The sequence below is a fragment of the Mchenga conophoros genome, linkage group LG15 (assembly GCF_057382185.1).
Source record: "Mchenga conophoros isolate Kocher_MC1m ecotype Shallow Benthic linkage group LG15, M_conophoros_male_GT1.1, whole genome shotgun sequence".
In the NCBI taxonomy this organism is placed as follows: Eukaryota; Metazoa; Chordata; class Actinopteri; order Cichliformes; family Cichlidae; genus Mchenga; species Mchenga conophoros.
In genome coordinates, this window is record NC_140540.1 from 40540350 (window position 1) to 40566570 (window position 26221).

Below are 26221 nucleotides of genomic sequence, written 5' to 3' on the forward strand. Positions count from 1 at the left end.
GAGAGCAGAGCGTCTTCCTCCCCAGGTCTCAGCAGCGTGACGCAGAGGGCGTGAGCGTGGAGCCACCCACGCTCACTGCTGTATTCTTTGCACGAGACCCCGCGAGCGCACGATGACCAAACGAAACCGATAACAAGTCAGTGATCTGAATGAACCAGAAGTTTATCAGCTAGACTACGTGACAGCTGCGGATACAGTTACATCTTAACAGTGTGACGTCTTATTCGCGTTTTCAGTGTGAATAATGAAACATTCTAACTTTTTGGCTTTTAAAATCAGTCATTTGGAGTCCCTGTCACTTTTAACATGTCCATGAATTTTTACCAGGTCATTCACAAAAACATTTCTCCTTTAAACTCATCTGGTTTCATTCCTATAAGCATCATAATATGTGACGTTTAACCTGTTTTTTTAACCCTTGCTCATCTAGTCTCATATACACTGGAAACGTAGCGCTGGAAGGACTCCGGCTCCTAGACTGAGCTACAGAAGACTATGTGCGGTAGCTAGAAGCAGCTCCACCTTGAACAACAATACAACCACTTAGCATTAATAATAAATATGTCTGATAAAATATTAATTACAGGCGAGGCATTTTTCCTGCATAGGCACTTTTATTTTTGACACAACAGCATCTTAAACTAGTTTTAATGCAACTTTACTTGAGTCAGAAAACTGATTAGAGTCAGCACTGAAAAAAGTTGAAACCAATTAACCAGCAGCTTAGCACCATTACCTGATTTTCTGGTAAATCGTCCTTGGAAGGGATTTGTTCCTTTGGGGTTTCGAGAAGCAGGCTCAGGTTATCCAATGGCCATTCAGGGCCTGTGACCGGGGTTCTCGTAGAGATGGGGCCCCAACCAAGAGGCGCATAAAAGAAATACCAAACTGTATCGACTTAAACGTTAGATTTTTAAACCATATTGTCTTGTTTATATCATAGCAGGATGGCATAATTGGTAAAATATAGTAGTATGTATTTTTCCTGCCCCTTTTCTCCCCTACAATGCCGATGCTAGTAGGCTCTCCCAAAGTTAGACATCTTGTGGACCAGGTACTCCCAAACCCATGGGCACAATAGAGGAAATGTGAATAAATGTGTTCCTGATTCATTTTTGTAAATAATTCTGGATGAAAACCTTTCAGTGAAGTTATTGAGATGTCAGTAGGACATGCAAGCTAATCACAATGGATTGATGACCTGAAACCTTTAGCATCCAGGGAATAGTTTTGTTTTACCTGCAGGATTTTTTCCCCCATCAAAGAAAAAAAAAAGGTCCTTTTTCAGTGGACACATGCCAACCGTGCCTTTTCCCAAGAAAAGCTCTCCGTTACAACAACGAACAATCATCCATGACCGAGATTGGCAAGAATCTCGAGGGTTGTGGTGCGTTGGGGGCAGAAACCAAGACGAAGATGATAACAGCTGCTTGTGCACGAAAACATAGCATCATTTTTTTTTTAAACAATCTCTGGCTGTTTCATTTAGTGTAAGGATAATACAGCTTTTACAAAACTTGTATTTTGATATTTCTTCACTAAAAGGTGCAGTGCTCTCTATTTCAAAACTGTTCTGTGTACATACAGTGAGGCAAAAAAGTATTTAGTCAGCCACCGATTGTGCAAGTTCCCCCACCTAAAATGATGACAGAGGTCAGTAATTTGCACCAGAGGTACACTTCAACTGTGAGAGACAGAATGTGAAAAAAAAATCCATGAATCCACATGGTAGGATTTGTAAAGAATTTATTGGTAAATCAGGGTGGAAAATAAGTATTTGGTCACCTCAAACAAGGAAAATCTCTGGCTCTCACAGACCTGTAACGTCTTCTGTAAGAAGCTTTTCTGTCCCCCACTCGTTACCTGTATAAATGGCACCTGTTTGAACTCATCATCTGTATAAAAGACACCTGTCCACAGCCTCAAACAGTCAGACTCCAAACTCCGCCATGGCCAAGACCAAAGAGCTCTCGAAGGACACCAGGAAAAGTATTGTAGACCTGCACCAGACTGGGAAGAGTGAATCTACAATAGGCAAGCAGCTTGGTGTGAAAAAAATCAACTGTGGGAGCAATCATCAGAAAATGGAAGACATACAAGACCACTGATAATCTCCCTCGATCTGGGGCTCCACGCAAGATCTCATCCCGTGGGGTCAAAATGATCATGAGAACGGTGAGCAAAGATCCCAGAACCACACGGGGGGACCTGGTGAATGACCTGCAGAGAGCTGGGACCAAAGTAACAAAGGTCACCATCAGTAACACACTACAACGGCAGGGAATCAAATCCCGCAGTGCCAGACGTGTTCCGCTGCTGAAGCCAGTGCATGTCCAGGCCCGTCTGAAGTTTGCCAGAGAGCACATGGATGATACAGCAGAGGATTGGGAGAATGTCATGTGGTCAGATGAAACCAAAGTAGAACTTTTTGGTATAAACTCAACTCGTCGTGTTTGGAGGAAGAAGAATACTGAGTTGCATCCCAAGAACACCATACCTACTGTGAAGCATGGGGGTGGAAACATCATGCTATGGGGCTGTTTTTCTGCCAAGGGGACAGGACGACTGATCCGTGTTAAGGACAGAATGAATGGGGCCATGTATCGTGAGATTTTGAGCCAGAACCTCCTTCCATCAGTGAGAACTTTGAAGATGAAACGAGGCTGGGTCTTCCAACATGACAATGATCCAAAACACACCACCCGGGCAACAAAGGAGTGGCTCCGTAAGAAGCATTTGAAAGTCCTGGAGTGGCCTAGCCAGTCTCCAGACCTCAACCCCATAGAAAATCTGTGGCGGGAGTTGAAAGTCAGTGTTGCTCGGCGACAGCCCCAAAACATCACTGCTCTCGAGAAGATCTGCATGGAGGAATGGGCCAAAATACCAGCTACTGTGTGTGCCAACCTGGTAAAGACCTATAGTAAACGTTTGACCTCTGTTATTGCCAACAAAGGTTATGTTACAAAGTATTGAGTTGTATTTTTGTTATTGACCAAATACTTATTTTCCACCCTGATTTATGAATAAATTCTTTACAAATCCTACCATGTGGATTCATGGATTTTTTTTTTCACATTCTGTCTCTCACAGTTGAAGTGTACCTCTGGTGCAAACTACTGACCTCTGTCATCATTTTAGGTGGGGGAACTTGCACAATCGGTGGCTGACTAAATACTTTTTTGCCCCACTGTATACACACACATTCCTGTATGATGCATCTGATTACTGAAGAAAGGGGAAGAGAAGGAGGAAATAAAAAACAAAACACAAAAATGAGCGAGGGCTCATCAAACATTTTTGTCCAGGGGTCTGTAACTTCATGATCCAGGCACGTTTAACAGTCTGCAGATATCTTCTTTGCCTCATTTGTAAACTAGCTTTGAAGATTTTAAACAGCTGAATGATAAAATACTTAAAAAAATAAATAAATAAAAGGCAACCTAGTGGCCAACGTAGCTGAGAAAATGTGGGAGAAATGTGATGCTTTGATCAAACTAGGAGCACAGCTCTGCAACAGAAGTCATGCTCCAGCTTGTCTTTAACTTTAACCTGCTGGTTTCTACACTGATCGAGCTGACTCATCGTTGTGGTGTGTTCATTCAAAACTAGTCTTACTCACAACTCTGCTGGAAACATGTTTGTGCACTTCAGAGAAAACCCACCCCCCACTCCCACCAGTGACATGATTACATTTAAATAAAAATAAAAAATAAAAAATAAAAAAAAGGGACAAATAGGAAGATTAGCCTTGCTGCAACCTTTACTTCAACACTTAATAAATTAACTTTAATGTTGTACATTCCCCAACAGCACTCGACCAAACTCCTTGGCCAAATAAACATCTAAGCAGTATTATAAACATACACAATTAATCCAAGCAACCACTTCTTCTTAGTCCCAGTTCCAGCTCCGCATCTTGAGCTCCTGACTCCCGTTCAGTGGAGGAAACTCATTTGGCCTTTCTTATTGCACCTCACGGGATGTTACACGTGTAAATCTACATTCTCCAGGATTTTTTCAGCGTTGAGAAGTTTGTCTCAGACATGTGAAGTATTGTTCCCAGCATTTTCCTCCCTAAACTGTCTCATCCAGAGGCGGGGCAGCCGTCAGCTGATAAGTATGACATCATCATTTGCTGGAACTCTGTAAGGAGAGAGGGAAGGAGAGAGAGAACTCATAAAACCACCAACCTTTCATCATGACAAACTACAGCATAGGCTACTTTTCACTCGGACGTTCGATTGCGTGGTTAGCGAATGCTTCTCTTTAGAAAGCACCAATACGCATCTTACTCATAAATGATATGAACCAAATTCAAGAAAGAAAAATAGGTGGTTTCTGCTGGTATTCAAAATCAAAGCAAGCAGTGTACGATCTTAAATAATGGCAGTATCCTATTTATGGGACTCCTACATGCTTGTATACGAATGACCTTGCATGTCCCATGTTTAATCAAATGTGCTCCAGCTTTATTAAAGCGACACAGGTTGTTCAAATGCAGGGTACATGCCATTCTAAATGTAGCTACCAAGGCAACACTGTTATTCCCAAGTGTATCAATATTATGTTGGGATGATACATCCAACTTGTTACACAAGCAGACAGGAATTCTCACTTTAGGGCATAATCTTGCAACACTATCACGGTAATGTTCTTGGGATAATTCCCACACACGCATCATTAAGGCCTCGTTCTCCAATCTGTAATTTCAACTTCACGCAGGTTTGATAGCAACACACAGCAAAGATTTGCACACTTCACTGTATCAAAGTTCAAACACTTTGTTTTTAAACAAAAGATAATTTTCCTTCATTTTTATGATCTGCTGTAAGCAGAACATTTTCCAGGATTGGAATGATTGATGATGACGATGAGACCAAGTGAGCAAGGAAGTTGTATCTAATCATTTTGTTGTCAAAGGAGAAAACAAACTTTTATTGCACAAAAGGACGAGTGCACGGTGGTGAAGTGCAGACTGCATACAGGACAGAAACAACGACATTATGCTGCTAACATATTTCAGCTCTTTGCAAGCACAGACAGCACGCTAATGCTAAGCTAGCCAAGAACCCAGAGTAAAAGCTGAGTGAATGCTGACCCCAGACCAGCACAAAGACCCTGATCTTCAACAGGTAACAAACTGATGCGCAGTCACTCACTCAGGTTTTTACATTCTTAACTGGTAATTATGAGACGTTTCATGAGGTGTGTGCCCTTCAGGACCTTTTTCAGTGCTACGAATTACTTTCTCCTGGGAGTAAATCAGTAATGTAATGCAATACTTTTCTTAAAGGTGTTCCGTGTTAAATGGTAAATGGCCTGTATTTATATATCGCTTTACTAGTCCCTAAGGACCCCAAAGCGCTTTACACATCCAGTCATCCACCCACCCACACACTATGGCAGCTACATGTAGCCACAGCCGCCCTGGGGCGCACTGACAGTGTTGTTAACCCCAACACTGACCATAACAAAGAGTGTAAATCCCTCCTGCTGACCACACAGGATACAATTAATTTGCATGAATGTAATGTCTTTGATATGAGGCTTAGCAATGGTGGTGACTGTCAAAACGCAGCCAAAGACAAGACATGAATGTTTTCTGTCTGATGATGACAGAGTGCCCCAGGCTGATTAAAATGACTCCATTCACCTGTCCTGTTTGTAAGATAAACATCATGATCCACACTGACACATTCAGATTCCTCAGTACACCGGATTAAAGTGGAGGCTCTTCTCTTTATTTACCAAATGCTACGGTGAGTCATAGTATCGGAGCGCCGCTGACTGCTGCTTTCTTTTTCCTACTCATGCACGTGAAACTCCAGGTGAAGTCTGATCGGCCTGTTCTGAAACTGTAAAGTCTGAGTTGCTGATCTCAGAGTTTATGATGGGAGTCAACATTTTGAGGAATAGGGCCATAATCTTTGACAGACTGCAGCTGATACATTTAAGTCCAAATACTGTTAAGTTTACAACCTTTGTCACACATATACGTTCTATTACATTTAATTGAATTCACAAGAGTCATAATATACAAGAGATAACAAACCTGACGCTTTTGGTAAACAAGTTTTAAATCCAACCCAAGGATCACTTCCCAGCTTCCTTTCCAAACAAGGTAACAGATCCAGATGAAATTTCACCCAGTAAGACATTAAAACGTTAACTGAGAACACTGATCTAATTTTTGCTGGGACAGTAAGATAAGGATGCTTGTAAAAAATGAGATCTAGCCAGGTCAAAGGCTGCAAATGAATGCAATTATATAGTCAGTGCAAATCTACAAGAGTGCTAATAAGAAAACTGAACCAACTTTAAAAGATGGTCACCAATTTCAACAGAGGATGTACATTACACATCAGTACATAATGGCACTAACTGAAACTCGACTTCCTTAAACACTCAAGGCAACCAGAGCTGGAATCCCAGGAAAGCTGGGTGATAGAAAACGGCTGACAAACATCCATAAAAAATAAATAAAAATAAAATAACAAGCCCAAAACAAAACCCTCAAAGTCGGCGTGTTAACGTCTGCTGAAACAACGGCTGAAGAGCCCCGAGGGAGGAAACAGACTGTCTAAGCTCCAATGTGTCATCATAACACATACAGCAAAGGAAACTTTTGCCAGTGCCAGGACTTTCCCAACGAGTACACGACTACAGATCATTTTTACAGTGTGTACAAACATTCAAAGCTCTGGCAGGAAAAAAATAACAGTTTGGTGGCAAACGCGAAACACAGCTCTATACAAATGACTACAGTAGTTGCTTTACTGGGTAAACAACATCTCATGTCACAAAACAGTCTCCTGCTTTTGAAGTGGAATGATTGTGATGACGGCTACAGAAACCAATCCTGGTGTCCGTTTACAGCGAAACATTCTCCTGAACAGAAACATCAACTTCACAGTAATGTGCTGACTGTGATGGAGGAAGTGTTGCTGGGAGCAAACGGGGCACTGCGCTGCCGCTTTAAACGATAACGGGAAATAAAATGAAACATTTCTCAGGCATGTTAAACACTTCATGTTATCAGACAACCGAAAAGAGGTTAAGTAAATGATAAAGAGAGAACACAGTGTGAGGTCGTTCTAATAAAACCACGCACAACAGAGCCGCTAAACCAGTCTCTCCAATGCATTCAAAACTGCTTTCGACTCACCACTGAGCCTTTTCAGCTCATTTTGAGTCACAATGTTTACTGTGACCTGTGCATTCAAGGACATAACACAGTACAGAGGTGCTGGGAGTTTAAGGGGACGGTGGGGGCAGGGGTGTTCCTCAGTGTGGAGGCCCTCAGTTTCTCTGTAATCAGCCCATCACTGGGTGTGTCAGCATAGCTCCCACCACTAATTTCATTGCTCTCAAACCACGTAAGACGGAGCCAAACCGCAGCGTGGAGGAAACTCCGCTGCAGTCGGCTGCCTGCCGATGATGGAGATTGGCTCATGGAAATGGAATGAGAAGAAAACACCGACATACAGAGGAGTACGGTGTCTGTACAGTGGGGCAAAAAAGTATTTAGTCAGCCACCGATTGTGCAAGTTCCCCCACCTAAAATGATGACAGAGGTCAGTAGTTTGCACCAGAGGTACACTTCAACTGTGAGAGACAGAATGTGAAAAAAAAATCCATGAATCCACATGGTAGGATTTGTAAAGAATTTATTGGTAAATCAGGGTGGAAAATAAGTATTTGGTCAATAACAAAAATACAACTCAATACTTTGTAACATAACCTTTGTTGGCAATAACAGAGGTCAAACGTTTACTATAGGTCTTTACCAGGTTTGCACACACAGTAGCTGGTATTTTGGCCCATTCCTCCATGCAGATCTTCTCGAGAGCAGTGATGTTTTGGGGCTGTCGCCGAGCAACACGGACTTTCAACTCCCGCCACAGATTTTCTATGGGGTTGAGGTCTGGAGACTGGCTAGGCCACTCCAGGACTTTCAAATGCTTCTTACGGAGCCACTCCTTTGTTGCCCGGGCGGTGTGTTTTGGATCATTGTCATGTTGGAAGACCCAGCCTCGTTTCATCTTCAAAGTTCTCACTGATGGAAGGAGGTTTTGGCTCAAAATCTCACGATACATGGCCCCATTCATTCTGTCCTTAACACGGATCAGTCGTCCTGTCCCCTTGGCAGAAAAACAGCCCCATAGCATGATGTTTCCACCCCCATGCTTCACAGTAGGTATGGTGTTCTTGGGATGCAACTCAGTATTCTTCTTCCTCCAAACACGACGAGTTGAGTTTATACCAAAAAGTTCTACTTTGGTTTCATCTGACCACATGACATTCTCCCAATCCTCTGCTGTATCATCCATGTGCTCTCTGGCAAACTTCAGACGGGCCTGGACATGCACTGGCTTCAGCAGCGGAACACGTCTGGCACTGCGGGATTTGATTCCCTGCCGTTGTAGTGTGTTACTGATGGTGACCTTTGTTACTTTGGTCCCAGCTCTCTGCAGGTCATTCACCAGGTCCCCCCGTGTGGTTCTGGGATCTTTGCTCACCGTTCTCATGATCATTTTGACCCCACGGGATGAGATCTTGCGTGGAGCCCCAGATCGAGGGAGATTATCAGTGGTCTTGTATGTCTTCCATTTTCTGATGATTGCTCCCACAGTTGATTTTTTCACACCAAGCTGCTTGCCTATTGTAGATTCACTCTTCCCAGTCTGGTGCAGGTCTACAATACTTTTCCTGGTGTCCTTCGAAAGCTCTTTGGTCTTGGCCATGGCGGAGTTTGGAGTCTGACTGTTTGAGGCTGTGGACAGGTGTCTTTTATACAGATGATGAGTTCAAACAGGTGCCATTCATACAGGTAACGAGTGGGGGACAGAAAAGCTTCTTACAGAAGACGTTACAGGTCTGTGAGAGCCAGAGATTTTCCTTGTTTGAGGTGACCAAATACTTATTTTCCACCCTGATTTACCAATAAATTCTTTACAAATCCTACCATGTGGATTCATGGATTTTTTTTTTGACATTCTGTCTCTCACAGTTGAAGTGTACCTCTGGTGCAAATTACTGACCTCTGTCATCATTTTAAGTGGGGGAACTTGCACAATCGGTGGCTGACTAAATACTTTTTTGCCCCACTGTATATCATGGCGACAAGGTGTAAGCGACACAAACTCTGTTTTCATTTCTGAATGTTACCGTGAATCCTGTTTATTTGTACACGGACTGAAAGGGAGAGTGAGAATGTAACGGCGTTTCCTCGACATTTCTCTGATCAACTTCACTTTTGTGAAGTTCTTTTCCAAAGACTTCATGAATCTTTCCCAAGAACAAGAGATGTGTTTCACTCTTGCCAGCATGACCGTCAGCATTCATGTTAACAGTAACTAAAAGTGACAGTTGTTTTGACCATCAGTTGATTTAGATATTGATTGATGGCCAAGATTTAAGAGGTTAAGACTACATCTTCTTCTCAAGCTAAGACCTAAGTAATAAGCTAAGCCAAGTAATAGCCCTAATAGTCAACAAGCAACCGTCAAACTATAATAAAATCTTAAATCTCACTGGCTAACAACTCTAAGCAGGTATTTAAAACACAATACCTCTTATGTTACATTGATGTTTGTAGAGAACAGGTTCCAGGTGTGGCTGAGTGTGTGAAGAGAGATTAAATATTAAACAAGCAACACTGCTGTGAACAGTCGTACCACTGGCAGTAGCAGAGTACAGAGTGTCTGACGCTGACGTCTGTCTGATCGCTCTCCTCTATGTTAGGCAGCTCTGTCGGCTCGTGGAGAAACTTCTGCAGGTCGGTCTGCGGGAACCCATTTTTCTGGTAACTCTGTTAGCAAATAGAAAAAGTCCAAAATGCATCACATTTAAAGTCAGAAGACAAAACTTTTTCCATGCTAGATTTGAGAAATGCACACCAATTTAACACATATTGTAGACTCAAGCCCACAAACAGGTACCGCAATGACTGAAACATGGATTGAGAAACATTGTGACTGGTTTCTTCACATTTTTCTTCATAATTTAAATATAAAATTTGAAATAAAGGCTTTTTATAGATGTGATATTCACTGATTGTTGTCTCCTCTCAGCAAGATGCAATTACATTATTGCCTAAGGGACAAGCAAGACAGGAAGTAAGATGTAAGAAGAGCACAAGATGCACTTAACCCCCCCCCCTCTTTTTGTCCTCGACACTTCTCTCCGTCCATCCTGCTGCTTATTTGGTTCATAGATGCCCAGACTCCCCACTCATCTGTCAACCTCATCCAGCTCCTCTGCAGTTTCTTCAGCCCTGAACTATCTGTGATGCGCGCAAACACCTAACCTAGGATTCATGCAGGAGGCACCCAAATGCCCAAGTACCATTCTACTGAGCCCCTTTTAAATAACTAAGGTCTTCACCCTTTTTAAGAAATAACCCAGACACCCTACTGAGGAAGCTCCTTCTGGCTGCTATCAACAGCTTGTGGCCATGCGTGGGTGGGAGGCATAAAGCACCCAGTAAATTGATGCCATCTCCTCCCATAGCAGACAGCTACAGCATCCTCATTACTGCAGACGCTGCACCAATCCATCTGTCAATCTCCCGCTCATTCCCCGACTCATGAACAGGACCCCGAAGCCACCTTAACTCCTTCAACTTGAAGGAGTTGCTTCCCAACCCAGAGTGAAGACACACTACTTCACTCATATGAATGCACTCGATTTGCACCATCCTTTCTCTTTGTCACGCAGCTAGACTTAACCTGCAACACTGATGTGGCATTTGGTTGAAGAGTGGCAATCTCACACAGGGACGTCCCTTTTTTGTGGTTCTGTCAGAAGAGATGTGAACATCCCTTTTGTCTTGCTGGCAGAAAGCTCAAAGTACAGTAAGGATTGTTGTTCAGTTTTAGTCCACATTTTCCAGCCTCCTGTCAGGTCTAACAAGATCCAAGAGTTTAATTGACAAAATGCCACAGTTTTCAAATGACTCGCACTCGGTAACGTAAGTACCTTGATGGTCTCATAGGCGTCGGTTATAAGAGCGATAAAGAGCGACAGCACCATGTAGATGAACAGGGAGATGAAGGAGTACAGGTATGCCCGACTGAAGAGCCACACCAAGGTGTTTTTGTCCTTAAGCTGGGCGAAGGTGGTGAACATGTCGTCTCCATTCAGCAGAGAGAACAGGCACTCTGCCACAAGACTCAGGCCCTCAAACTACAGAGAAAGAGGGAAATAACAGTGCAGTGAGCAGTTAACAAATCCACAGAAATCTGAGATTTCCTGGAAAACAAAACAAATGAGGAGATTGAAAGAAATTTGTTACATTACTGCAGCTTTTCTTCCTTTAAAAAAAAAAAAAAAAGTTATACATTTGGTCTGTAAAAATGCCATAAAATACAATTTAGTGTTAATCACCAACTTCAAAAGAACAACATGACATTATTTTATTATTTTTCTTATAAATTGCAAGTAAAAATTCTTCACACTGAAACACTGTTTTGATCTTTTAAGTAGCTGATGTAACAAATGACAATGAGTAAGTCTTAGGTCGAAACCCAGTTTATCAAAGAAAGACGAGTCACAGATTATTACCATCAACATATTAAACAGGCAACAGAAGTGTTTAAGTAAACAGCCTGAATGCTCAGGTATAGGTCAGCTTCACTGTGTTTTGATCAGAGATTAAAGAAAACTTGGAGTTTCCAAAAGTACTTGGTTGTACTAAAAGAAACGCTGGACCTCGCAGGCTTAATAATAAGACAACGAGTTTGTCTAAAGACTGATAGGAATGACGCAATAAAGGAAAAAAGGGAGACCGTTGGTTGAAAGAACCAATCAGAAAGCCCGACACAAAACAGAAAGAAGTCATGTTCCACAAGAATGAGATAAGATCTAAAAACAACATCACTCTCAGACACTATGGATTCAGCTGACAGCACTTGAAGACGTGTGGAACGGCAAGCCGCAGGTCATCCCCTGCTGATTTCCTTCTGTAAATAACCTGAGGATCCTGGAAACACTTACAGGTCACTACGGGGGACTCCCCGAAACATCGCAGTATAAATAGAAAAGTCTCCGTTGACTGCATCGCTGCGCAAACGTAAAGAACTGTAACACGGCTGACGTGAAACGCTGGCATAGCAGAGCTGGTTGCACAAATGGTAGTCGGGTAACAGTTTGCTTTTCATGTGGGCCTGATAAGAGTCTATTTCACTGTTAAACAGAGAAAAGTGTACTTAACAGCTAAAATGACCTGCTTGAATGCCTTCAGTGCACCAACCGTATGGATGCTTTGTTAGTTCCACAGACGGGCATTTGTAAACATGGGAGGTAGTGAAGTGACATAAAGGCAAACACAAAAATCAGCTCACAATATATTTACAGTAGTTACTCCTCTTCAGCACAAGATTATCAACAATTTAGCCAGTGAGAGGCAAGATGTGAGGCAGCTGTTCTCAGGCTTCCCCACATCTGCCTCTGCAGATTAGGAGCTCTGCCGTGTTTAGACGCCTACTTCTGCTCAGACTTCCGTAAATAATTTATCTTAACAAGCCAGAACAGCTAAACATACAGATCACTGTCTGGGGAGCTCCCAGTTAAGGTTAGAGTTTCTCAGGATTTTAAGAAGTGCTCCAAATGTTGCTCAAGTCCAGCTGTAATCTCCACAAATTCTTAAAACATGAGCCGCTCAACTTTGTTTCTCACTTGTATGTATTTGGAGGAAACTGCTTCTTGTAGCCTCTTTCAGTTTGAGATATTTGCTCTGTTTCGGGGCAGTTGGCCCAAAACTGAATGTGGCACAATTCTGTTGCTAATCATCAACCATTTGATTCATTCCTCAAATGGTTGATTCATCCACGCATATGCACACACATCAGTGTACAAATGAATGTGTTATGAATGTGGCAGCAATCACTGTACAATGTTGAAAACCTGGTCACCAATGAAGCAGCAAACAGCAGCCAGTGAAGCAAAACAAGCATTATCATGCACTGACACCTAGTGGCCGTTTTATTTAGAGAGTCTTATAAATGCACTGAACTCTAGTTGCTCCTGTACAGGGAAGCCAAAGGCCATGTGTACACTTTGTTCAGTTTGAAGAGCAACATGCTGAAATAGCAATTTGAAAGAAAGAGCTTGGAAAACCTGATGGAGAAGTTAAGATTTAACTTCTCCAAGTCCAATCTGACAGTCATCATAAAAAGGAAAGTATCGTACAACCACAGTTCCAAAAAAGTAAATAAAAAAATAAACTGTCAAATAAACAAATCACTGATTTGCAAATCTCATAAAAATCAAACTTTGAATATCTCATCTACAGGTTATCAAGAGTCTGAATCTGGGACACGATCAAAAACAATCACCTAAAACACTACTGTAAGTCCGTTTTTTAAAAGATGTGCACTTTTGGGAGTTCCTCAATTCAATATCTGTAGCGTCAGCAACATTTCGAGAGAAAGAAAAAAGAAGCCTGGACTGTTTCCCCTGCATCTCTGTCACACCCATCACAGTGATTTCCTCAAAACCAGTTAGAAAGTTACCTTCTCGTGGTACGGCCCCAGTACAATCCAGCCACAAAAAGTATAGCCGAGGTAGATCATGCCAGCACAGCAGCAGAAACGCAGGACCTTTGGAAAGGCTGCCTTCATGGTTAGGATCAGCACCTAAACTTGGAAGAAATATACTGTTTTTAAGTGAATTTTAAACCTTATGAGACAACAAATAAAGATTTATGTGAGAGTGGAGCGGACTGATACAGGTCTACACATGTGCATGATGAGAATTAAAATAAATATATCATTCTCACAGCATATTAATACAAGTTTCTCCATCACTGTTGCATTAAGCTTAATGTGATGAGCTCCTGCTTAATATTTTGCTCATTGGAAGCTCTCACATGAAACAGACTTCAAACTCTGAGATCATAAATGTAGAACATTAATGCCTTACATCAGTCGTGCCGAGCATGGACTCACATTGTATTTCTGGAAGTATCCCAGGTACCTGATCACTCCAACCCACACCAGTAATGTAGACGTCCCCAGGAAGATACTGCACACGTCATAATTTGTAAGGTTCTACAAAAGAGAGCAGAGAAAGTCCACGATTAGGGATGAAATCATAGTTCTAGAAAACTCTGTTACATAATTACACACAGTACACATAAGTTATATTACAGTAAAGCTGGTTTTGCTGTATGATTGCAGTAAATGACATAGTCTGGGTGATTATTTTATTAGGGTTCAAAGTACAAAGTGAAGCCAAGGAACGATAAACCTTAACGTGCTTTTATGCTTTAATGCATGTGCACCGAGAAGAAAACTATAAATGTAAACTGCAGGTTTCTTAAAGGACAGCTGCACTGATTTTGCAATTTCTATTTGTGTCCAACTGCTCAAAGTTATTATCAACGTCCGAATCACAATGCAAAGTGTCGTCAGTCACGTTGAAATTTGGTTTGGAATTTAAAGTTTGATTAAAGGTCCAAACTGTCCTTTATACGTCTAACAATGTAATTATAAGATATTAAAACCGAACTGGTGAATTAATGCTGCAATCAGACAACTTAACCTCCGCTGAAAAGTTATTGTAGCAAATAATAGTAGAGCTTCACCTACAGTGATAAATTATACAAAAGAAGTAAAGTTGGGCATAAATGAGTCTAACTCTTTAAAACACATCGGTGGATATAAATAAAACATTAAAATAATGAAATATGATAAAAATTTGCCTACACACTAGAGATGGCACGATACCACTTTTTTATGTCCGATATGAATCTGATATAGTGTTTTTTAATCAATAAAACAGTTTTTTAAATGTCTTGCTGCATTTTGTATAAGTTCATACTCACGTTTAAAAAACAAAAAACAAACAAAAAACAAACAAATACAAAAAAAAAAAAAAAAAAAAAAAAAAAAAAATATACTTCATAGTTCAGCAAAACTGATCAATCTAATAAACTTAAATCCTCTAGCCTCCCTATCCTGGTATTTTAAAGAGTACTTAGTAGAAATATTAAACAACCTAACTAATAGGGTTGCCAACTCCCAGCAACAACAAAGGGAACCACTTTCCACCTCGTGATGCTTAATTGACGTAATCAACCTTAATCGAATGCACCGGTAAAATAAAATGCACAGAAATCAATGATTTTTCTACAATAATTAAATAGATTCAACATCTTTCTTCAACAGAACTGCAGACTGCACAGATGGTTCCCAAAGGAAAAAGTACTACAGCTTACTAGGGTATATTAGACTTAACAGTTACTATATACAGTAATGGACTTCTATACATTTTATATCAGGTAAAAACTTTGGGTGTAAGATTCAGATAATTATTTATTAAAAGCTCGACATTTTAAATGAGAATAAGAAAGAAAAGTATGTCTTTGTGCCCCCTTTTCCCTGTTAATGCCCTATCGGCCCCCCTGGCTAAACTTTGCTAGATCCGCCCCTGCACAGTTACAGCCGTCAGCTGTAGAAAAAGATCCTGGTGTAGAAAGTAATATTAAATAAATTCTAACAACAGCTTATTATACAAAACCTTTTCTACATAAAGATATACATTTTCAAATCTTCTGCAATTATTTGACACCTTTTAAATGACAACTGAATAGGGGGGGGGGGGGGGGGGGGGTTATGGTTAAACGCCATTGCAAGAAAGAAAGGGATTATTCATTTTACCTTTGCTTGTATCTCCATCTTCAGAATCGATCCAATTATGGCGAAGAGGTCGCTGACGATGACCAGCAAGTACCAGCCGTTCAGAAACTCCCTCTGGTCGTCCTCGCACACTTTCCGATTAAAGTTTTCATGGAAGAATCTGGAGAACCTCTTCAAAATAAAACAATGGAAATTCAGTCAATTTAACACACACACACACACACACACACACACACACACACACACACACACACACACACACACACACACACACACACACACACACACACACACAAACATCGTGGATAAAGGTGTGTAAGTTAATTTCAAAAAGAAAAAAAAAAAAAGCAAAAAGGTAGCTGCTTGCATGGTGTTGCTGACCTGCAGTAACCTGACGGCCAGTATGATGGAGCGAGTGCACAGCACGGCTGATGTGAGGCACATCAGAATGACGAAGGCATCAAATACCAGCAGATAGTGTGTGTTCTTCTGAGCTGAAATACACACACACAAAAAGCACAAGTGTGGGTGTGAGAGGGTTTATCACTCAACTCCCTCACACTCACAGTTCTGACACTGATAACACAAGTCTGAATGCAAACGCCTCAGTTACAGGAAACTGCCCAGTCCTGGTACAAGTTTGGAGACAAATCCTTCCACACACTTTAACAACGTGGTGAACAAGCTGCTGCAACACAAAATAAACTGGACAGACACATTGGTCCACAAGAGTTTATTTTTATTTAGTCTGATTCTTTGAAACTTGACAACATTTTGATATTTTTACAAATATTCCAAACATGCATTTGCAGGCTGACCTGTTGTTTTACTCAAATGTGAAAAACAGTTTTCAACGCCATAACCTGTCTCATTCCTCCCTCATTTGTTACCATTAATTAATTTTTCGGTTAGAGAAGTTCACCTTACCCGTCCCCGATATCTTCCAGTCTCGGCACGCGCTGCTTTCAGCGTCTATGTCCAGGAATAGTTTCACCTTTCCACTGTGACACTGGTTATCGAACGTTATCTATCAAATCAAAGGGATCCAGGTGTTTATATGTGCTTCAATCCAGCTGTGTTTGCTGCTTTTACATGGCGTTAATAAAGCCAAGAAACTTATACCGTAACAAAGAAGGAGTAGCAGTCGGGTAACTCTCGCGAACGCACCGTCTGGAGGTTGATTCCCTTCAACTGGAAGGTTATTTTGATGTCGACAAGTCTGAAAAAGCGGCGAAATGTTTGATTTAAAAAGGGGATGTCAGCATGTAATGTAAATAATTTAAACAGCATACCTGTAAAAATCCAGATTAAAAAAGGATGAATTCTCTGCTCTCCACAGGTTTGCAGTATTTGGATCGTGTGACATACAAACTGAAAAAACCCATCACATATATGAGGTGTGTAAAAAACACAGACACAGCTTTTGTTTCCCCCTCAAAATTTGTTCTTATACTCCAATATGGAATTTCATGACCTGTTTAAATTACCAGTAAATCCCATAATGGTTCTAAAATGTCTGAAATATATAAGAAATGGTATTTTTAAACATGAATCTTTTGTCCCGTTTCTAATGAAAACTCTCATCACACATTTACATTACAGGTATTCAGGTTTGTCATTAAATATTAAAACTACAGGAGCCCAAAGGGGAAATTTTAACAACACTGAGCTTAATTATCTAAATGGCAAATCTGACACCAACTTCGCCGCACATAACAGCAAACTGACATGCAAATTTTCCCTCTCACCCGTCTCCAGCTGAGCATCGATGTCATAGATCTCATCTGAAGGCTCCACGCTGCCCCTCCTATAGTACTCTTTACATATGGTGAGGGGCAGCAACTTGCCATTTTCATCCTCTGCGTAACTGATCGGGCCCACGGAGAGCTGGCCCAGCTGACTGTACTGTACACAACAGGAAATTTTAGGAAAATAAAAAAACAAACAAAAAAAAAAACAGAAAACACTCCAGGGTGACGAGACAATAAAGAAGCTGAAAACTGGAATATCGCAGTGAAACACGATAAAACAAGAAATTCAAAAAATAAAGCAGTTCCAACTCATGCGATGCTTAAATTACACCAGATATGTTTATATGAGCATTAGATTGGAGTTCCTGATGTGCATATTCTATAATAAAACTCAACACTACATACACTTCATAATGCTACAGTAAAAAAGTCACTGTTACTTGCCTGATCCATGACATAAAACAGACTTTCATAGACGTCGTGCTTTGTGTAGACGGCAACGCTGTAGTCGTCCTCATCGACCCCGCTGTAGCCTTTTAAGAAAAGGTGTTTGAGCGCCATGGTGTTCTCTTCCTTATAGGAAACCACCAGCTGGTTGTTGAGGCCGAACAGGACGAGCTGTGGGGAAAACAAGAAAGGAGAGTTGAACATATACGCGTCTTATTCCTTTTGAGGTGGAAAACACATGTTATGGTAGCTTTACATCTCTGACATACCTCTCAGTCAGTTGGGCCTTTTAAAAAGGAGATTACCCAAAACTGTAGTTGTTATGGACATGGAGTATTGTGCAATCTCCCACAGCTACACATTTACAAGTAGTTTTAAAGTGTTACGTGAAATACTGATGAGGTGCTTTGAAGACGTTTGTGTTGTTTTAGGGCCATGTGCTTCCGAAACAATACAAATTTAGCAGCAAAATAAAGACAAACACAAATATTCCTTTATTCTCCCATTTTAAGCAGGACCCTCAGTGTAAGCATGTATATACACACTGCTCTTGGCTGCATGCCTTCGATTACATATTGCAGTTCCAGGAAGCCCCTTCTGAGTGCTGCCTCTTTCCTGGTCTTTCCCAACATACAATAAACCCCAGTGCACATACTTGTGTGGTGACCATGATGATTTTCAGGATCTGGACTCCCATTTTCCAGGGAATGTGTCTTCGGGCTCTGTACTTCTCACAGGGGCTCATGAAATAATACCTCAGGTCATCTCTGAGGTTCTCCTCTTTCATAATGTCGTGAGTTATGACAGAGCTGTAAGACAACAACCATCATGCAGATGACAGAAACAGATCGCAGTGCTGTGGGCTACACGGTTAAAACTCGTGGAAATGAACAGATGGTGAGAGGAGTTTCTCTACGAAGGAAGAAGGAAGCAGCCAGAAGGCTGAAAATGCAGAAGTGAAAGTTTAAAAGAAAGACAGTTATTTTATCAGCTCTTGTTGTTGCGGTGTACCAGACTGGTAATCAATCACATGGAGAGATCCGTGTACGAAGTTCAAGGTTAGCTCAGTAAATGTACTTTCACAATTTCCCCCAATTGTTTGTCAACTATAAACAACACAAATCCAAGTCTCCAAGTTACAAAGTGCAACGTTAAATCCAACCCTGATCACGTCATAAAACTTCCTGATGACTTTCGCGGTTGTTTTTAACGTTGTTACATTTTAACATGCGGCATTTCAGAATGATGAGGTAACAAAACTATATTTGAACGCAACTTATTTAAACATAAAAAGCTTACCTGACCGAATTGCTTCTATCCAGATAGCGAGAAAATAACTCCATTTTTGCAAAGCAAGGTGGGGAAAAAGCCAAATGACTGAAGGGAGATTATTAAACGTAAGCCGGACAGCTCCGGCAGAGAGTCAGAGACAACTCTGCTCTGCTGCGCGTGTGCCCCGCGAGACCACGACGCTTTCAGTCAGCCAATCAGGAAATGGGTTTGAGGCGGCACAGGTGCGCAATCTACGAGTGAACGAGTGCTCACGGAAAGGCCCGAAACATAATGTGGTTAAGAAACTAGATTTAAATAGAAAAAACAAAATAATAATGAAACGTTGCTGTGTGTGTGAAAATCAGTGCGTCAGTGTAAAACCTTTGAACTGATTAAAACCTGGAGCAGTTACTGATATAGGAACAAACTCCACAGAAGACATAAGGTACTTCTATATTTCACAGGCAAGAGTCTGTAGGTCACGTCATCACACATGATACTATAAAGCAGGGATGTCAAACTCATTTTACATTGGACGCAACATACAATTCACCAATCAAACTGCCCTTTCAGTCAATGAAATGAAGTTTAACTACACATTTAACCACTGAGATGTTTCAATGGTACATCTCAGGTTTTCCTCATGATACAGAAACGGTGCTGTAGTACATGAAATAAATATTTCAGCGTGATTCTTTGGGCTCAAAATAGAAGAAATGTGTGAAATTACTGAAAAAACCCTGATAGCTCAGTGCCCAGATGTTCCTGTAATTAAACATGAAAAAGTTGGTTAATTCAGACAAGATGCCATTTTTGTTTCTATGATCAATAGTGAAAAAACAGGGTACTTTGTAATTTAATTGAATTAACTGATATAGTATTAATAGCCACGGGGGAAGTCTTTATCAGAAGGAGAAGCTATAAAACCTAAATTAACAAATATTTTAAACTCCAAATTTTTATGCCATCCTTCACATTTTCCCAAAGCCATCTAGTGGCCGGAACAGTGTCTTTGCCAGGCCTTATGTTTGACATCCAAGTCTCACAGATACATGCAGCATATCCTAAGAGGTCGGAGGAAGACGGGTCCTATGTTAAACAGAAACCAGCCCATTCCTGATACGATCTACTGCTGCTTGGCATCCACCTAAGATGACAGCTACAGTGTGTTAAATGTGAAACGCAGGGACCGTGTTTAATTTCTGTTCCAAAACCTCACGTTGGACAAAGAAACATGACGGATGTGACAAAACTTTATTTGTCCACTGATGAACACAGAGCAACAAAGTCAACTTCCTGATATCAAATATGACTTCCACAGATCAGAGCTGGAACGCCTGTGAGCTCCTGAAGCTGCTTGCATCCAGCAGACAGGAGGGAAAACTGTAAATCATCGTCCTCAAATGACAAAAATGAAATGATGACGTGGAGATACAGTCGATGACATGCACTGGATTTCAGCCACTTCATTGCTTTTTATACTGAGCGAGCTCCATCAAGCTCACTATGGTTAAAATCCACTGTTCTTGCACAGATGTCTATGTTGTGGTAGCAACAGAAATCCAGCATATATAAAGCAGAAAGTCAAGTCAAGTCATCTTTATTCATATAGCACATTTAAAAGACATCAAGTGTCGGCCAAAGTGCTGAACAGAGGAATATGATAAAAAGAATTAAAACAGATAAGATGAAAACAGAAACATTGTGACATCCATACATTTTTGTAAAAAAAATAAAAATAAAATAAAATAAAATGATAATAATAATAATATGTACACATTCACACACAAGTACACATATGTGAACATAAAATACATGTATACGTGTCTACACATGCAAACATCATCCAACGAGATAAAAGATCAGACAAGCTGAAACAGAATAAAGGTGGGAGATCTGAAAGCCTTGGAACATAGGGAGGTCTTCAGATTCGATTTGAAGACTTCCAAGGATGAAGAGGATTTTATAAAAGAGGGAAGACTGTTCCAGAGTCTCGGCAATGGAAAAAGCCCTGTCACCTGTAGATTTGAACTGGGAGCGTGAAACTAATAAAGGCATCTGACTGGAGGAGCACAGAGTTCGAGTGGGTAGGTGCAAGCTAAGAAACAAACAGTAATGATAATGTAGAGCCAATAATGCATTAAAAAAACTAAGACGAGATCAGCAGGTATCAAAACAAACAAAAACAAAGAAAAAAACCCCAAAAGACAAAAATATCAATAAAAAGTTTTCATTAAACATTAAGATACCAATTTATGTTGCACATGAATATTTAACTTCATCTCAGCAGAAGCATTAAATAATAAGGACATTAGTCTCCACCAAAACCCACTATTGTGTGTCTAATTTGATATTTAAGCTGATTGGATGAATCTAAACAAAAATTATTTTAAAAAGTGTGTGTGTGTGTGTGGGGGGGGGGGGGGGGGGGTGTCACCTGATCGACACTCTGCGCTTCTGGGAGCTCAGGTCTGAGTAGTGCAGCATCTCTGGTGATCTGTTCAGCTCTGGTGATCTGTTCAGCTCTGGTGGTGGTGGGTCCCTTTGTGGGCGGCGTAAAAGTGCCATGATGCCATTCTGGAAGGCTGCTTGCACACTTGCATACACAATCACCTGAAGAAGATATACATAAAAAAAGGCCTTAGAGCTTGAAGGTCCTGTGCAGCATCTTTTCTGCGCTCTTCTGGACAGAGACCTGTTCTATTAATCTTATCCATCTATAGAAAGCTCTATAATGTGAATAAGGTAACAGGTTTTACCACAGTAGCAGGCATGGTAGTGAGCAGGACTGGGATCTGCAGGGTAACTGGAAGATCTTTGAGGAGCACTCGAAGAAATTCACTGAATCCCTGACCGAAGTACTTCAGTGGCTCTGTGATGAAGGTTGTGATGGTAAATAAGATTGCCTAAACAGAGAAGCATGTCCAGGTTATAAAACTGTACATACATATAGAAAGTCCAAACTCATACAAAGGAACACAGTTTAGGAAGACTTTGCATGGAAAAACGTATAGCAGTTAGAAAAAGGTAGAAAAGTGGCAAATGTATGTGTCAGCTTAATAGAAAGCAAAGCAATGAGGTTTCAGCCATATCGGATGTGATTTAAACATTGGTTTGTAGGGAAGAATGGTTATTCACCAACTGGTCGCTGGGTGAAATCGGTGCAAAGAAGGCGCTGTACCACAGACCTCCTTGTGACAACTTTGGTTTTCAGCCGGTTGCCACAGTGGCTGTAAGTTTTCACATCTGTCTGTAAATACTTGCTAACTAATAGCCGAGAAGTTGCACAACTTGAAAAAGTGATGGTTTGCCTTCAGAGTAAAAGTTGTGCTTCAGTGCTGCAGTTAAGATGTTTCAAAAGGCACAACTTTTACTTTTTATCTCACAACTAGTGGTTGTTGCATGGTCGTGAGCAAGTCTCCAGGTCTGTGTGGCAACTGATTCACAAACTCCTACACTATCAGCATGTTTGTCACATGTCCAGAATGGTAGACAAATTTAAATCATGTGTTTAGTAGTGATGTGTCTGCAAGACCTTAATAACTTGAACAGAGTGACTTACCTTGATTGGTGATACCAACAAAAGAGGGTCAACTATAAGAACTTCATAGTATCTCTTACAGGGGTCATCTTGAAGAGTCCAGGTGCTTCTAAACCACTCTGCAGGAAATCAAATACAGGCCTAAGCTTAGGCAGACGTTATGCGCTAAATATGATTAATATATCCAAAACAGCAGTGCTGGAGTCTAAAACTATTAAAACAGCTGAGACTTCAGATTTTGCACAATGACTGCAGAGGGACTTGTCGTTAAATTCCTCTCCATCTCATGGCTGTGCAGTGAAATGTATTTCAAAATGATATTTAATACGCTCTAAAAATAAAAATAAAAAGAAGTTTTTTTCTCAGCCGGTTAATATTTTAGATATAGGAGGTTTTCACAGAATACCAATGCTATGTCTGTTCAACACTGGCAGTGGCATACCTTTCAAACTGTCAATCCAATCCATTTTCTCCACTCCAGTGCATTTTGCATTGAAATTCTCCATCTTCAATATATTACTTTGATGCTCAGCAAAGGCAAGCTGAACAAAATATACATATTTATTAAAAACATCTTATTTTACAGTCAAAACACTGAATTGCAGTTGAACTGAAACCCCTGAAAACTGCAGGGGCTCCTATTTACCTTGTACAGGTAAAACCAGTTCCAGATAACACTGACGAATAAGCAGACAGCAAACAGTTGTTGGAACAGCACAAACCAGGAGATCTTTGTCCGCAGTTGGAGCATGATAATGACTAGTATAACCAGGATAAATAACACGATCTGGAGAACGGAGCAGAGAACAGTTTAAGTGGTTACAGAAAATAGAAACCATTAAAACACAGCAGACACATTAAGAAAAGTCAAAACAGAAGGGGGTCAAAGGTAAAAGCTACATTTGGTTTAAAAAAAAAAAAAAAGACATGTTTTTATATCTGCACTGACAACTTCTCACGAAACCATACTGAGTGTACATGAAATCAACAGACAGCTCTCCTTCTTGTTCATGGAGACAACACTAGACAAGAGATTTGGGGGGAGTTGGCCTCAAACCAGAGAAAGTGGAGTCACAGTAATAAAGACTGAGATTACTTTCAATAATGTATGCAGCTCCACCCCAAAGGTGTCTTCAAATGGCCACTTCCAGGCCCCATAATCATGCGGTTTAACGTCCACAAGTATCTGACTGATGGCTTTGTCCAGGGCGCCTGGTCTACAGCTGTCTTCACTCTCCAGATGTGCCTGGATCTCCTCCATGGCTTGTTTGGACATTTTGAGTTTGGCATCATAAAAGACATCTGTGGAGTCACTGGGCTGGAGAGAAATGGGAGAAGTGTCTTAAATTGCACATTTTTTTCCACCACACTTGTAAAATTATTAAACGAGAGAGTAAATATGATAGCACAATATGCTCGACTGAAATCTCATAATTCAACATAAAACATGAGATGACCACCTACCACACCAGCTCTTTGTATTGCCTTCAACAGTCTGCTAAGAAATCTCTTGAACACTGGGCTGCATGTTGGCTGCTGTGAGATGCGCTCGATCGTCTTCTTATGATCTTCAATCTGAATGAAGGCAAGGCAGAATATCTGAAGTGCCTGTCCTGAATAAGTTCCTATTTCCCAGTCAAAGCTTCTGGGATTATGGGAAAGACCCCAGGTTCTCTTCTAAGACTGGTTGGTGGTGTAAGGATCTGAATGATATCTTCTCGATACACTTTGAGCCCGGTAATAACACTTCACCATCATTTAAACATCTCAGCCTAGTCTTGTTGCTAACCACTGTCTGCCCACAGATGATGTTATAGCACAGCATTTCCAAACCACTGTGCAGCCCCACAGAAGTATGCCATGAGAAATCATCAGGTGTGCCATGGAAGATTATCCAATTTCACCAGATGGGTAAGGGAGGAGCATGTAGTAATAGGCAGAAAATTTCCATTCTCTTCCACTAGAGGGCAGTGCAACATCTTGCACAAATTAAGAGGGTTGCCAACCGCCAGTAAAACAGAAGAAGGGCCGCAGGTAATAGCGATGGATAAATATCTGAAAATAAAAAAAGTAGTGAATCTGACCTGAGTCCTGGAGAAGACTCAGATGAAGGCCCTGAAGGCATGAGCAGTGGTCAGAAAAAAACAAAAGGAGAGCTCAAGATAATACAATGAAACTCATCTTGCCATTGGATTCACCGGGGAACCAACCAAGCCAATTCCACTATGCCTGCTGCTGAAAAACTGTCAAACAGTGCCAAGGTTCCAAGTAAACGTAAATGCCATTTCTAGACAAAACACCCAAGACTTCAAAACAAGATCACAGACTATTTTCCCTTTCTGGCAAACAAAGTTATTTCAGCTCTGCTTCCTTCCTCCACAACCCATCTATGGGTTTTATAAACATGATTGCTATCAAGACAAGAAAAAACCAAAACACAGACTCAGGACTATCGAGGAAGATCTTCGTGTGTCTTCCTTCAACTCCTGCAAGAATATCAGCTTTGTGTTCAACTAAACAGGCACAGGTTTCACACTATGTAACTTAAGAGTAGATTTTAAATATATCTTGTAAGAAATGAACTTTTGTGACATTTTTATTTGGTGTTGTGATTTTTCTATGTGACGTGGCACTAAAGGGTTGGGAAACACTGTTCTAACAGACTACAGCTCAAAACATGTAAAACCGGTTTGTTGTACATGACATTGAGTTCACCTTATTTAAATGGCCTTTTTAGACACGGTTGACGTTCATGTTTTGTGTACCAGTTAGAACAAAGCGATAAGCCTGGAGGCGTATAATTAGACAATTTGAAGATAGTTTTTCCTATTTAAAACCTCTAAACACCAACCTGTCCCTCTAACTCCTCCACTTGTTTGTTGCAGGGCGATGGCTCAGTCTGGCTGGAGTCCTGATTGTACTCTTGTCTTTCAGTGCCCAGATTGTCACAGCTTGCTGGCTGCGTTGCAAACACACATACAAACTAAGTGTCTGAGCTGGACAACACAACATCTTCACAATACTCAGAGTAAAAATCTCCCAACCTCAGTAGGCTTTCTCATCCTTTTGGTCGTAGCATCATACATGGTCATGTCGTAAGGGTCAACCCACTGGCTTTCCTCCTCCTGGCCCACGGCAGTGAGCAACAGGTTGCACAACAAAGCAATGAGGAGCATCCTGGCTGGGAGAAGACAGACTCTTATCCAGTGTTAATTCCTTTACAGTGAAAACAAGCATAGGTGGACACCTATAGCTAGCACTGTTAGCTAAGTTTAAGGCTCAACTACAAAGCAGCTTCGGCCTCACTGACTCACACATGGCCTTAAAGGTAGTATAACAGGGTGAGGCGGGAACAAAACAAAACAGCCTAACAGACGTGACCATAAAAGGAATCGCTTTACTGTACAACCACGTGATGCAGTGTGTGAATGTGTGAATGTGTGTGTGAATGGGTGGATTACTGAATGTGTAAAGCGCTTTGGGGTCCTTAGGGACCATGTAAAGCGCTATACAAGTACAGGTCATTTACCATTTTTACCAAGTGAGTGCAATTTAAGTTTGTAGGCTCG

At 41.0% G+C, this 26221-nt stretch overlaps 2 protein-coding genes across 2 annotated transcripts; both read right to left on the bottom strand.

Moving 5' to 3' along the window:
- Positions 1–3532: 3532 nt before the first annotated feature.
- Positions 3533–19313, bottom strand: mcoln2 (mucolipin TRP cation channel 2). Its single transcript, XM_085247354.1, has 14 exons — positions 19139–19313; positions 18495–18648; positions 17837–18010; positions 17390–17546; positions 16934–17012; positions 16764–16860; positions 16569–16668; positions 16023–16135; positions 15663–15812; positions 13950–14051; positions 13515–13637; positions 10981–11187; positions 9678–9811; positions 3533–4143 (listed from the first exon to the last, which is right to left on the bottom strand). Coding segments are annotated over exons 1-14 (1635 nt in total). The 5' UTR covers positions 19183–19313; the 3' UTR covers positions 3533–4142.
- A 2177-nt stretch (positions 19314–21490) lies between these two features.
- On the bottom strand, positions 21491–25861 carry LOC146558923 (chloride channel CLIC-like protein 1). The gene is made up of 9 exons (XM_085247138.1): positions 25697–25861; positions 25504–25611; positions 24117–24227; positions 23749–23970; positions 23299–23439; positions 23095–23194; positions 22674–22771; positions 21871–22017; positions 21491–21724 (listed from the first exon to the last, which is right to left on the bottom strand). Exons 1-9 carry the CDS (start codon positions 25826–25828, stop codon positions 21545–21547), a joined length of 1239 nt encoding a protein of 412 aa, XP_085103264.1. The 5' UTR covers positions 25829–25861; the 3' UTR covers positions 21491–21544.
- Positions 25862–26221: the final 360 nt, after the last annotated feature.

Bases quoted from the DNA above. Each gene is read 5' to 3' on its own strand.
- mcoln2 (XM_085247354.1), bottom strand. From the start codon at position 19,182: ATGGAGTTATTTTCTCGCTATCTGGATAGAAGCAATTCGGTCAG. The intron at 18,649-19,138 runs GTAAGCTTTTTA...GTTGTCTTACAG, and splicing joins GATAGAAGCAATTCGGTCAG to CTCTGTCATAACTCACGACA. The intron at 16,136-16,568 runs GTAAGGTGAACT...TGTGTATTTCAG, and splicing joins CTGGAAGATATCGGGGACGG to CTCAGAAGAACACACACTAT.
- LOC146558923 (XM_085247138.1), bottom strand. From the start codon at position 25,828: ATGCTCCTCATTGCTTTGTTGTGCAACCTGTTGCTCACTGCCGTGGGC. The intron at 24,228-25,503 runs GTTGGTGTTTAG...GCCTTCATTCAG, and splicing joins TGGAGGAGTTAGAGGGACAG to ATTGAAGATCATAAGAAGAC. The intron at 22,772-23,094 runs GTATGCCACTGC...GATTTCCTGCAG, and splicing joins TTGGATTGACAGTTTGAAAG to AGTGGTTTAGAAGCACCTGG.